Source organism: Thalassophryne amazonica, chromosome 18 (genome assembly GCF_902500255.1).
Source record: "Thalassophryne amazonica chromosome 18, fThaAma1.1, whole genome shotgun sequence".
Classification (NCBI taxonomy): Eukaryota; Metazoa; Chordata; class Actinopteri; order Batrachoidiformes; family Batrachoididae; genus Thalassophryne; species Thalassophryne amazonica.
Genome location: NC_047120.1, coordinates 49,790,660 through 49,805,070, shown reverse-complemented (window position 1 = coordinate 49,805,070; position 14,411 = coordinate 49,790,660). Strand labels below are relative to the sequence as shown.

The 14,411-nt window shown below is 38.6% G+C and overlaps 1 protein-coding gene across 1 annotated transcript; it reads left to right on the top strand.

Annotated features, from left to right (window-relative positions):
• Nucleotides 1-6,419: 6,419 nt before the first annotated feature.
• Nucleotides 6,420-13,185, top strand: LOC117531144 (leucine-rich repeat-containing protein 51-like). The gene is made up of 4 exons (XM_034194180.1): nt 6,420-6,522; nt 9,244-9,449; nt 11,956-12,104; nt 13,098-13,185. Exons 1-4 carry the CDS (start codon nt 6,471-6,473, stop codon nt 13,183-13,185), a joined length of 495 nt encoding a protein of 164 aa, XP_034050071.1. The 5' UTR covers nt 6,420-6,470.
• The last annotated feature ends 1,226 nt before the right edge of the window (nt 13,186-14,411 follow it).

The window sequence follows — 14,411 nt, the reverse complement described above, 5'->3', positions numbered from 1 at the left end:
TATGGCCTATTTTTATGCACTGACTTCAATTTAACCTAGAAAATTAGGGCAACGTCATCACCCTCTGTACTCACATGAGATGATTGTGAGATAAACTTGTATCTCAAATATCTTCTGCCTGCAGTGGGCTGGTGTCAAGTAATCAAGTGGCAAATGCCATGGATACATGTTTGGATGGCCTATTTTTATGAGTTGACCTCGATTTAACCCAGAAAAATTAGGTCAAGGTCATCACCATATGAACTCACATGAAATGATTGTGAGATAAACTTGTATCTCAAAAAGCTCCTGCCTGCGATGGTTTGGTGGCAAATGCCATGGGTCCATGTTTGGATGGCTGTTTTTGTGCATTGACTGCAATTTAACCCAGAAAAATTAGGTCACTGTCATTACCCTCTGAACTAGCATGAGATGAATGTGAGATGATTTTTATCTCAAATATCTTCTGCCTGTGATGATTTGTTTAAATTAATCAAGTATTGAATCTCATAGATACATATTTGTGTGGCCTATTTTTATATGTTGACCTGGATTTAACCCAGAAAAATTAGGTCACTGTCATTGCCCTCTGAACTAGCATGAGATGAATGTGAGATGACTTATCTCAAATATCTTCTGCATGCAATGGTTTGATGTCAGATAATCAAGTGGCGAATGCCATGGATACATGTTTGGATGGCCTATTTTTGTGTGCTGACCTCAATTTAACCTAGAAAAATTAGGGCAACGTCATCACCCTCTGAACTCACACACGAGATGATTGTGAGATAAACTTGTATTTCAAATATCTCCTGCCTACATTGGTTTGGTGGCAAATGCCATGGATACATGTTTGGATGGTCTGTTTTTGTGCAATGACCTCAGTTTAACCCAGAAAAAAGTAGGTCAAGGCCATCACCCTCTGAACACGCATGAGATGAATGTGAGATGAACTTATCGCAAATATCTTCTGTCTGTAATGATTTGGTTTCAAGTAATCAAGCAGAGAATATGCTGGATGCATGTTTGTATGGCCTATTTTTATGCACTGACTTCGATTTAACCTAGAAAATTAGGGCAATGTCATCACCCTCTGTACTCACATGAGATGATTGTGAGATAAACTTGTATCTCAAATATCTTCTGCCTGCAGTGGGTTGGTGTCAAGTAATCAAGTGGCAAATGCCATGGATACATGTTTGGATGGCCTATTTTTATGAGTTGACCTCGATTTAACACAGAAAAATTAGGTCAAGGTCATCACCATATGAACTCACGAGATGACTGTGAGATAAACTTGTATCTAAAATATCTTGTGTCAGCGATGATCTGGTGTTGAGTAATCACACGATGGCCACAGACAGCGGCATGGCGTTATTTTTTTGCAGCATCAGCACCATAAAAGTAAAAAGAATTCTGTGCATACTTCAGGTGCATCTGTTAAAGCCAACATTCAAAAAGAGTAAACATTATTATTCCAAATAAACACAATAATATGAACGCTCCACTTTTAAAATAGCAAATCATTTACATCATCGACTCACTCTGCATGATTATCATGGTGTTTGCTGCAGGACACAATCCACGTTTTTGGCAGCAGAGAATTTAGTTTGCATTGATCATCATGTGACATATATCTGTTGTGCTTGGGCACCGCCCAGCAGCTACACTTTGCCCTGTTTGTCACTTGGCACAGCAGGAAGTAGACAGCGGCTGCTGTGGGAGGAGAGAGTTGGTTCAGTCAGATCAATCCTGATCTTTTCAAAGGATCTGGATGGAGTCCTGCATTCTGATGGCTTCTGGGAGGTCTGCTTGATATTTTATTCAACTAAAGTGACCCTGTTTCCTCATCTGTGAGATTCTGCCAACGGGAAAACTTAACCCAAAAATAAACACACACACACAATTTCCAGCATCCTCTCCTGCGATTGCTGCATCATCCACCGTTCATTCGCCCTGATCTTTTAAGATGACCTACAACAGAAACAACTGAATAAAATTAAGAAACCATCTCCAGGTAGCCTTTAAATAGGAATTGTAACAATTCGATATGGATGCACATTCCTGAACTGTTCAGTAGGTGGCAGCACAACACGTTATCAAGTTTCATGTGACTTCCATAGCAACGTATGAAACGTGTGTTTAAAAAGTTTCAGAAACAACACTGTATATTTAATTCTGGTTTTCCTTTTCTGTTCTATCGTATATTTTGTCCCATATTTGACCACTTATTAGGCGGACGCTAGCTTAGGTTGTTAGCCTTTGAGAAGGCAGCACGGCTTTAATGCCTATGGGCTATTACAGAGTCTAAAAGAAGTTGCTCAATTGCTTTGACTGACCTCAGTTTTGAATCTGTTTGTTCTCGTTATAAGCCCTTTAAAGTCAGAGATATATAAGATGATAGCATTTATTAGTTTTTAGTTATTTGCACAAATTGGCTAGGATTAATTAGCACACTCACTCATCTACTCATCTACAGTATATTTTTGCTCAGCAAGCCCTACATTGTTACCAGTACAGGGAATATACAAATGTATATGCACACACTTCTTTGTAAACAGAATTGTGGCTAGTATTTGCCCCCTCCATAGGTAGCTAGCAGAGGTGTCTGCTAGCTACTGCTGCTAGCTCATATTCTTTACAATGTGCTTATAATATAAACATAATCAAATTGCAGCTGCATTCACAGTTAAAGAGTTTTCTAATTGAAGGGTAACACTGATGCTAGCATGCTAACAAGGGAAGCTTGTTGTGAAAGTGTAGGAACACGGACCCACAACAGGGGGCGCAAATGAACGGACAATGGAGGAAGTCAAATAACAACACTTTACTGTTGTGAATATGCACAACAAACACAACGGATCACAACAATAGACAGTGCAGTCAATTCACAAGAATGTGTCACGTGGGCAGGCTCGAAGATAAGAGACGTCTGTCCAAAGTAGAACCGGAACCACACGATTTCCTCCGCCACCGAACCCCGGGAATACTGGAGCCGCCAAGTCCCGAACTCCCAGGTGGCCACTGCCTCCGCGTGTCGGATCTGGTACTGCTGGCGAGGAACAAAAACAGTTAAATGTGGGTGCGTTTGCACCCAGTAATCCGTAAGGCGGGAAAACCACCTCCACCTCTCGTTGGAAGAATATCTGCTAGTTAACGCACAAAAGTAGTAAAGGGTTACTGTCAAAAAACACAGTCAGCTGAGTACGGTACCTTCTAGGTAGAGCGATATCTCGGCAAAGAGGTGGAGATGTCGTCCTGCTGATATACCACTGTTGATCAGATGATTGGTGACAGCTGTTGTAGGTGATAAGTGACAGCTGTCACCCCGGCTGCTCCTGTGAGGCGGCAGCGCCCTCTGGTGCCTGGAGCCCGCACTCCAGACAGGGCGCCCTCTGGTGGTGGTGGGCCAGCAGTACCTCCTCTTCAGCGGCCCACACAACAAAGCTAACATTAAAAGTACACTGCAAAAAAATAAAGTCTGTGAAATTAACTGTGACATCCTGTGAAATCACAACAAACTGTAAAAAGAAAAACAATGGAGTAATGCATTGTTTAATTTTCAGCAATAATGTGTAAAATGGGGAACAAAACTGAACTGTGGATTTCACAGTACAAATACGTTAAAATGATCATATATATTGTAGAATTTACAAATGACTGTAGTTTAAACACTGAAAAACCATAATACCCAAAACTGTACAATACAGTTAGATTTTACAGATGAGAATTTTCAGAAATACAGTAAAATACTGACAATTAAGGGTTTGAAAATAGAGGTGATGTGTCTGTTTAAACTACTTTTTTAAGGATAATTAAACATAAGGTGACCATTTTGCAGAGATTTTATCTTCTACATAGACCAGCAGGTTTACACTGTAAATTTATGTATTTTATGTAAAACCATTTACATATTCACAATAATTTTTATAGCATTCCCTTGGTAACCACAGCTGCCAGACTTTTTCTGTTATATCAAGGGATTTTTTTTTTTTAACAGTGTAAGACTAAAACATTATCAGCATGAGTGGGAAAAGGTGATTTGATTTAGGTAAGAATTGGGTCAGAGGTCAAGGTCAAATTTCAGGCCTAATATAGAGGTAAACGGCTAATTTATACAGAAATGGGTTGAGATTTTTCAGTTCAGTTTACTTTATTGCTGAGATACTTTATTGTTGGTGAAGTTGACTGTTTAAAACCCAATGTAGCTTTTCTCTATACATACTGTGAAATGTGGGTGTGGCATCGCCGTGCTCTGTGAGGAAATATGATTTTGTAAATAACTTTTATCTGGGAAGTTGTTTAGAAGCATTAAATTCTCATCCTTCCATGTGGCTCCTGATGCAAAACGTGCAGGTTCTTGCAGATGGCACGACCTGCAGATCCAGCTTCTGGAAGGAACTTGATTGAATGTGCATTTGAAATCTTCGATAAAGTGATTCCCAATTTTACAGCAAAGCAATCGCACACTGGTTTTTGCTACGAGGCTGCCTTTGAAGAATGTTTCTTTTACAAGCGGCATCTCAGCTCACGCTCCATTAAACATTCACGTGTGCATGCGTCAGTCAGACACCCCAAAGTCTTTGCTGCATTCGCCTGTTTTGGTCCTTGTTTTGACTGTGCAACTTGTCATCCTGTTGATGGTCTGATCGTTGGTCCATTAGAGAGATGCTGTTTGTGCAGCTCCACAAACACCCAAATATGTGCAGTTACTGAGAACACGCCGCACTAGTATCTCCACCTCTCCTCCAGCTTCCCCCTAATTAATCTTCATGCATTCTTCTTAGTTAATCCTTCCATTCATAAGGTGCTTACAGAATCCTGTTTAAGGCAGCTTCAGGTTGTATCCCAGCATGCGTTGAGTAGAGGTGGGCGATACCGGGAATTTTGGTATTGATCCATTATTATCACTTTACCGGGGCATTGCTGGGCGGGTATCATAGATTTACATCGATGGTATTTGACTATACCCGCCCGCTGTGCGTAAACAAATGACATCATAGCGCGCGCACCCCAAGAACTGTCCGCAGAGGGAAAAAAAAAAAACAAACTGTCTGCAGAGGAAAAGATGAAAAGGCGAGAAGTGTGTTTTGGTCCCAATATGGATATTCCGGATGATTTTCTCATGGATAGTACGACAATAAACAGCAGCTAAAGCAGCCAGCTTAATGACGACGCACTGGCTAAATTGGAGAGCAGCGCGCGCCAGCTAGCCAACACGACAAAAGTTAAGTGAGCCAACTTTTTATGTACGCGGTACGTGTTGTGCATCTCAGTAAAAAGTGGTAATAATGCAAATAACATGCTGTTGTCGTGCAGTATGCATTTTTCTGAGTCCCTACGTCCATCCCGTCGCCCGCAATGACAGCTATTCGCCCGAGTTAAACGAGGGCGAATAGCTGTCATTTTGGGCGACTGGGCATGGACGCCCTCCAAAAGCATGTTATTGTATTAATACCAAGTAAATACAGGCCCAGTATTGCCGATATCGATACCGATACTTTTTCATATTTAAGCTTCATAGATCCAAAGGATCCAAAAGACCTAGGATAGAATTTCGCCAAACATTGTACGTGAGAACAAAATACTTTATTATCACAATAAACATTTTTGTTTAAAAAAATATCACTCAACACAACTTAAAACATAATCTCCTGAGGTAGAGGGCTGACAAACCACAATACAAGGGTGCGCTGCTCCGTGTTAAGTGACACAGCGCAGCGCTGCTCTTACAGAGAGTAGACTTTGATGAATCTGTGTGTTCAGCAGTCAGTGTGTGCGGGAGAGAAAAAAGCTTGAGTATTGATCTTTATACACGAGGTCGTTCAATATCAATACCAGCGTTGGTATCGCTATTAGGATAGATCCGCCAAACTCTAGCGTCCGGCAGCGATGCACCTTGGACAGCTTTCTCATTTAACAGAGTGACACCTGTGTAATTTAAATAGAAGCCAGCTCACCTGACCTGCACATATAAGACTCTGTAAAGGGAACTTTTACATTTGGATAACACATTTGGCAAAGCAAAACCTTAAATACTTGTTTTTCACCTGCAGGATTGTCACCTTGCGTGTGGTTGCTATGGTGACTCAACCTTCAGCGTGAGACATGTCCATCACAGTTTAGTTTCAGGCCCATAAATGAGTTTGTCTGGAATTTAAACAAAATGATTTTTTTCCCCCCAATTTATTTTAATTTAAATAAAATAAAAAAACTAAACTAAATTAATAAAATTATTTCAAATTCTCACAATAACGATCATTTATTTATTATCATTATGCTGTGATTCATAATAATTACTGTAGAATAATAAGACATTATTACTATTATTGCACGTGTGAATTGCGCGGAGCCTATTGACTGCTGTCGCGCGCCAACAACCTTTATTACGTCATGGACGCGCGCGAATCAGGTAGTTTGGAATAAAAATCATCTGGAAGCAGCTTCAATTGAACTCACCTGAGACGCCCGTCACGCGCACGCGCACGACCATGTTCGGCCCTCCTGTGGATCTGTCGTTCCAAGAGCTCGAAAGCGTATCAGGTCACATGTTTCACATATTACAGCACGTCACGTGCGTTCGTTATTTTCATCAAGATTCCTGTTTTTTTTGGGGGGGGGGGGTTCATGATTTGTTTAAGTGATGTGTAGCGGCAGTTTAAGCGTGTTTGCTGCATTAAAAGTTCAAATTTGTTGCGTTTCGACTTCAACTTTTTTTTTTTTGTTTGAAAACCGTTAATGGCAGCAACAGGGGCGCAGCCAGTGGGGGGCGCTACGTCAGCAGCCGTTACAGCACAAGTATTTAGTTATTTATACTGTGTTTTGTTCGACTGAAGTAGCTCTTAAAACTAACAGGTGATCAGTGTGGTTAGATCCCAAAACGTTGTTATTGTATGAACACTCCAAAATTCTCACATTTTTAACAAAACCAGTACATTTCATACCCAGAGTCCAGCAGGTTATCATTCTGTGCACCTGCCCAAAAACGATTTGTAAAGGCTAGAATGGAAAACAGGGAAGCACTAGAGTGCATACTTTGCCAACGTCCACCAGTCCTCTATTTACATCTCTGACCCCCCCCCCCCCCCGCCATTTCATTATGAGAGGGTTATTCCTTTCATTTCTTCTCTAACATTCTGTCATCCTGTTTGCTCACAAATGTTTCAGATCTTAGTCTCTGTTCCCATTTGTTCATTTGTGATCACTAATCTTCGATCTTGACTTTTGTTCGATTACATTTCATCCTGATCATTTAGCTTTGATCCTAATTGTTGACCTTTGCTTCTTATCACTAATCTTTTATTATGATGTTTTGATTAAATTTCATGCACTTTGATCCTGATCACTTATCTTGAATCATGACCTTTGAACCTGTATATTTGGCTTTGATCCTGACACTTGATCCTGTGTGATGCATTTAGATTCTGATGTTTGATGCACTTTCATCCTGACTCTTGACCCTCAACACACCTATTTGATCATCCTACATGGACTTTGATTCTGATATTTTATCCCAATCACTGTTTAACCCATTTTGATCCTGATCCTTGATTCTGTGTGATGGAATTTGATTGTGCTCTTTGATCCTATGTGCTCTTTGATCCTGTTTGATAATTTTTATGCACTTTGGTCCTGATCCTTGATCATAAACATGTATCTATGAGTTTGATGCACTTTATACCTTATCTTTTATGTTAATCACATATCTTTCATCCTGAACTTTCTGCAAAAAGCATCTTTGATTGTAACTGTTGATCTGTTTTGATGTACTTTGAGTTGGATATTTGATCCTGTTGGATGCACTTTGAACATGATCTTTAATCACAAACACTTTGATTGTGATTGCCGATCTTTGCCTCAAAGAGGCTGGTATATTTTTATTGCAGTTTGTTTGTTTGTCTGTCTGTCATACTTTGGCCATGAAGCATGTCATGCCTTGATCAGAATAAAACAAAACAGGATTAAGTGGTGTACCCTGACTTTTGATTCGAATAATTGAAATAATCATCAATCCACATTGCATTCATCCTGCAATCCAGATTGCAGGATGAATGCAATCATGATTAGTGATCAAAGACATGATTCAGATCAAAGGAAACAGGATTAAATACTAAATATTACAGGTTTGTATACCCAATATCCAGATCCACATCACCTTTTACTTGACTCAAGACTTTTCCACAAATTTCATTGAAATAATTGAATGTAACTTAACAAATACACAGTGCCCTCCAAAAGTATTGTAACACTTGGTATTTCACACATTTTAATTTGTTTATGCAACTTCAAATACAAAAAGAAAATAGAAAATTCTAAAATTATCTTCCTTAAACTCAATATCTACAACTTCATATAAAAGCCAAGATGACGGGTTGCATAAGTAATGGAATGCTTTGGTATAATACCTGTAAATAACCAGTTTTATTGCCAGTTTTCTTGAGACAAGTCAGGGGATGGATACATGAACATGTCCAAGTGTTTTGGACTTTATTTACATTAGTTATGGAGAAATACAAACAGTATGGCACTCTATGGTACTTCTCTTCATATTCTCTTTGTATTTCTTAATAATTGACGCAATTAACATCCAAGACATATTCAGTGAACTTGGAAATGTTCATGTATCCATCCCCTGACTTTTCTGAAGAAAATTGGCAATAAAACTGGTTATTTACAGGTATTATACCAAAGCATTCCATTACTTATGCAACCCGTCATCTTGGCTTTTATATTTTTAATTAATTTATAGCAAGTTGTAGAGATTTGCTTTCTGTTTGAGTTTAAGAAAGATAATTTTAGAAATTGTTATTTTTGTATTTGAAATTACATAAACAATATAAAATGTGTGAAATACCATGTGTTCCGATACTTTTGGATGGCACAGTACAAGCAAATGGGAAAATAACCTCTAGGTAATCATGTGTTCACTTGTTGATACAGTGGTCAGATTAGGATCAAGACATTGATTAAGACATGATTAGTGCAGGAAGATAAACATATTAGTGACCGCATTAATCCTTGCAGTGATTTTCTCCGCATTATCGCCGTACAGATAATTAGTTCATTTCCAGGCGGCATGTTGCTCCTCCCTCGCTGCTGTCCGTGAGAGAGCACAGTGTGTCATCTTTATACAAGTGGAATGGGCACAAACTGACTCAAACGCGCTGCCGTAATTACACGGTTTAACAAGTTAAGTCTTTCCATGAAGTAAAAATGAAAACGATCAAGGACAAATTGTTGTACGTGACTCTTGTGTTTTGTCAGGTGTGCTGTTGAAGGAGCCCAGGGCCAGCCTGCGGACTTTGCACAAAAACTCCGAGGGGAAATACCTGAGCCGAGCTTTACGCCTCAATAACAACAGGCTCTGCTGTCTGAGCGGCCTTCAATACCTGATCAACAACCTGCTGGCTGAACCTGTGCAGCTTGGCTGGCTGGACGTGTCCTTCAACCATCTCACACAAATAGAACCGGTGAGGTTTCTCTTCACACATGTTCTGTTTTGTTAGTTTTTTTCTGTTTCCTGTGATACAGAAACTCCAACAGACTCAATGGGATAATTGTTTCATGTTCACATGTGGACTTGGTTCAGACAGTCTCAGCCCGCACGTTGTGGATCACATCTCGAACGAAATGAAGATGTTGTTTAACTTTTGCTATTTTCTGTTTTAAACCTGAAAAATTATTGTAGCACAAACAATTTGAGGAAAGTGATGAACTTAAACAAGTTATGTTAATTTATAATAAATTTTAAAAAATCTGAAAATTTAATGTATTTGTGCTAAATGAACTATATTATATATTGTAGTATACTGTCTATTATAATATATACGTACAGTGGAGGCGCCAGGAAATTTTTGTTGGGGGGGGGCTGGGGTAAAAGTTGGAGGGGCTCCACAAAATGTCGTCGGAATGAACTATATATAACCCCTGGCAAAAATTATGGAATCACCGGCCTCGGAGGATGTTCATTCAGTTGTTTAATTTTGTAGAAAAAAAGCAGATCACAGACATGACACAAAACTAAAGTCATTTCAAATGGCAACTTTCTGGCTTTAAGAAACACTATAAGAAATCAAGAAAAAAAGATTGTAGCAGTCAGTAACGGTTACTTTTTTAGACCAAGCAGAGGAAAAAAATATGGAATCACTCAATTCTGAGGAAAAAATTATGGAATCACCCTGTAAATTTTCATCCCCAAAACTAACACCTGCATCATATCAGATCTGCTCGTTAGTCTGCATCTAAAAAGGAGTGAACACACCTTGGAGAGCTGTTGCACCAAGTGGACTGACATGAATCATGGCTCCAACACGAGAGATGTCAATTGAAACAAAGGAGAGGATTATCAAACTCTTAAAAGAGAGTAAATCATCACGCAATGTTGCAAAAGATGTTGGTTGTTCACAGTCAGCTGTGTCTAAACTCTGGACCAAATACAAACAACATGGGAAGGTTGTTAAAGGCAAACATACTGGTAGACCAAGGAAGACATCAAAGCGTCAAGACAGAAAACTTAAAGCAATATGTCTCAAAAATCGAAAAATGTACAACAAAACAAATGAGGAACGAATGGGAGGAAACTGGAGTCAACGTCTGTGACCGAACTGTAAGAAACTGCCTAAAGGAAATGGGATTTACATACAGAAAAGCTAAACAAAAGGCATCATTAACACCTAAACAGAAAAAAACAAGGTTACAATGGGCTAAGGAAAAGCAATTGTGGACTGTGGATGACTGGATGAAAGTCATATTCAGTGATGAATCTCGAATCTGCATTGGGCAAGGTGATGATGCTGGAACTTTTGTTTGGTGCCTTTCCAATGAGATTTATAAAGATGACTGCTTGAAGAGAACATGTAAATTTCCACAGCCATTGATGATATGGGGCTGCATGTCAGGTAAAGGCACTGGGGAGATGGCTGTCATTACATCATCAATAAATGCACAAGTTTATGTTGATATTTTGGACAATTGAAAGGATGTTTGGGGATGATGAAATCATTTTTCAAGATGATAATGCATCTTGCCATAGAGCAAAAACTGCAAAAACATTCCTTGCAAAAAGACACATAGGGTCAGTGTCATGAGCAGATCTGATTTGATGCAGGTGTTAATTTGGGGGATGAAAACTTACAGGGTGATTTTTTCCTCTGCTTGGTCTAAAAAAGTAACCGTTACTGACTGCCACAATCTTTTTTTTCTTGATTTCTTATAGTGTTTCTTAAAGCCAGAAAGTTGCCATTTGAAATGACTTTAGTTTTGTGTCATGTCTGTGATCTGCTTTTTTTCTACAAAATTAAACAACTGAATGAACATCCTCCGAGGCCGGTGATTCCATAATTTTTGCCAGGGGTTTTTGCTTTATAAATACCAAGGTATGTGTTTTAGTCACCCGTGCTCCTCTAAAATGTGGTATCAACGCACACACACATCACTCAGAATGATTGCAAGTTCAGTAAACTTGCACATAGGTATACAAACTGAATTCATTGAAATGGTGCTCAAGACAATGCATGGAATCAATCTTACACAAATTGTCTATATCAAAGATTTATTGCCAATTTAACACCGAGGTCATAACCATTTGATACAAGTAAGTAAACATAATTATTGGCAGAATTACTGGGAGAGCTGAGGGGGAGCTTGGCTCATTATTGGGGGGCTTAAGCCCCCCCCCAAGCCCCTCCTTGGTGCTGCCACTGAATATATGCTATATTATACTATACATATTGCCCAATGATGCAATTTGTATTTTTCATTTATTCACAGTATTATTCAAATTAGCTGAAATATAATAATAAAATATTATTTTTATGTGTGTTTATGGTCTAATATTTCAAAGTTTTCCATCATATTATCGTATTAGGACTACAGTTATTATTATTATTTTTTTGTGTGTGTCGTACTCACAAACCAAATGCACTCTGTGTTTTTGGAAATATTTCACATATTACCTGAATTTTTCTTGTGTTTCAGGTCTTGTGTGAGTTGCATGAGCTACGTGTGCTCTACCTTCATGGCAACAACATTTACATTCTGTCAGAGGTGGATAAACTGGGACACTTGCCGTACCTACACACCATCACCTTACACGGAAACGCCATCGAGACCACTAAAAACTACAGGTAGAAAAGGGTTTTATTTTTTTTATTTTTTTGGAGGGAAGGAGGGAGGGGACCTTTTTCAGTTTTTTCACAAATACAATGCCCTCCAAAAGTATTGAGCCCCTCGATATATCACATATTGTAATTTGTGTATGCCGTTTCACATATAAAAAGTTAAGCAGGCTTTTCAATATAAAAATTTCCAAAATTATCATCTTTAAACACAAACTGAAAGCAAATATCTACAATTTGATATTAATTTATTAAAAAATATAAAAGCCAAGATGATGGGTTGTATGGGCCCCTTTGGTATAATACCTGTAAATAACCAGTTTTATTGCCAGTTTTCTTCAGACAACTCAGGGAATGGATACATGAACAAAGTGCAAAACATGCATTGTGCATAATTTCTCCAATCACAGCCACAGAAGCCTATAACTTCTGGGTTGTCTGGGTGTCTTGGTGGCTTTCCTCACTCTTCTTGCACAGTCACTCAGGTTTTTGAGAACCGTCTACTCCATACAGTTTTAACATAGAGTGTCATACAGTTTGTATTTCTTCATAACTGATGTAAATAAAGTCCAAAACATGTTCAGTGACTTGGAAATGTTCATGTATCCATCCCCTGACTTGTCTGAAGAAAACTGGCAATAAAACTGATTTACAGGTATTATACCATAAGAGCGCATTACTTATGCAACCCATCATCTTGGCTTTTATAATTTTAATTCCTTTATATCAAGTTTGAGAGATTTACTTGCAGTTTGAGTCTAAGGAAGATATTTCTTGAAATTTTTATATTGAGAAGCCTGATTTACTTTTTGTATATGAAATGCCATAAACAAATTAAAATGTGTGAAATAGCAAGATGCTGCATACCTTTGGAGGGCACTGAATGTCTTATCTTCAAATATTGTCTCACCTACTTGGTTCCAAATGTCACTTTAACTGTCACATTTTATTTGATCTGAATGTGAATCATTCAGTGGTGAACAATTGTTCTTTTTTGTGTAGGAAACATGTGATTTCTACTCTGCCTCATCTGAAGAAGCTGGACTACAGTCTTGTGACAGATGAGGAGCGAACACTGTCAAATATCTGACAAACACTCAGTAAAGTTCCATAACTGCTGTGTGATGATCATTTTACTCAGTTATTTAACTGATGTCAGTTTAATTCACAGATTTATATCTATTCCACTGTAATAGTAATCGCCCTTATTTGTTCTTATTAAAAATGTGATATTCATGTGAATTTTAAATTTCATATTTTCTTTATTTAGAATATTTGGTTGTCAAACATGACAACATTAGATGATGGTGACAATAACAGACTTTAATACTATTTTTAGAATCCAGAGCTTTGATCCCAAAACTCTCATCTTTGATCCTTTCAGTCTGATTGTTGATTCCCTGATCCTGGTCATTCAGCTTTTATTCTAACTTTAGACCTGATGATAGATAGAAGATCCAGTTTTTATCCTGAAGGCCCATCTATGATCCTAAGCTTTGGGCTTATTTGTTGACCTCTGATCCTGGTCACTCAGCTTTTTTTTCCTGGCTTTACATCCTGATTCTTGAACATTAATTCCAGTGTTTAATCCTGATAATTCATCTTTGATCCTAATATTTGAGTCTATTCATTTTGATCCTCACTGTTACACTTTGATCCTGACCTCATTAACCGTTGTCTGTCTGATGTACACTGGTGCTGTAGCCAGGATCAAAGGAATCTGGATCAGTGGTTAGATGCTGACCTTTGATCCAGATTCCTTTGATCCTGACAACAGGAACAAAACAGACAGATGTCAGTGGGGAAAAAAACATCCAACCAAATGATGCTGATAACTGAAATAATTAGCAGTCCTCATACAAGGTCAAATAAATCAGAAACAGAGGCCAAAAATCAAACACAGCATCAAGATCAAAGTGATTAGCATCAGAGACATATGTCACTGCTAAGATAAGTGAATTTCCCACTATGTTTGACATGTTCACAATATACCGATACACACCTGGTGGCTAGATCTGAGTCTTAATCAAAGATAATTTCAATCCCAACACTATAATTACTCGTTCATCTTTTCAAGTGCCATATCTGGGGGTTCCATTGATTCCACAAAGATCACATCGTCTCCTATAAAATCAAAGTCTGCAAACATTTCCTTGCCAATAAAAGCACCTGAGATGCTGGACTCCAGAACCCTACCCAGCACCCAGTCCATGCAAGCACTGAAGAGAGTAGGTGCCAGAACACATCCCTGTGGATCTCCAAGTTCAGCGGGCATGCCGGACGCCACACAGCACACACGTATAGGTTGGCTCTAAT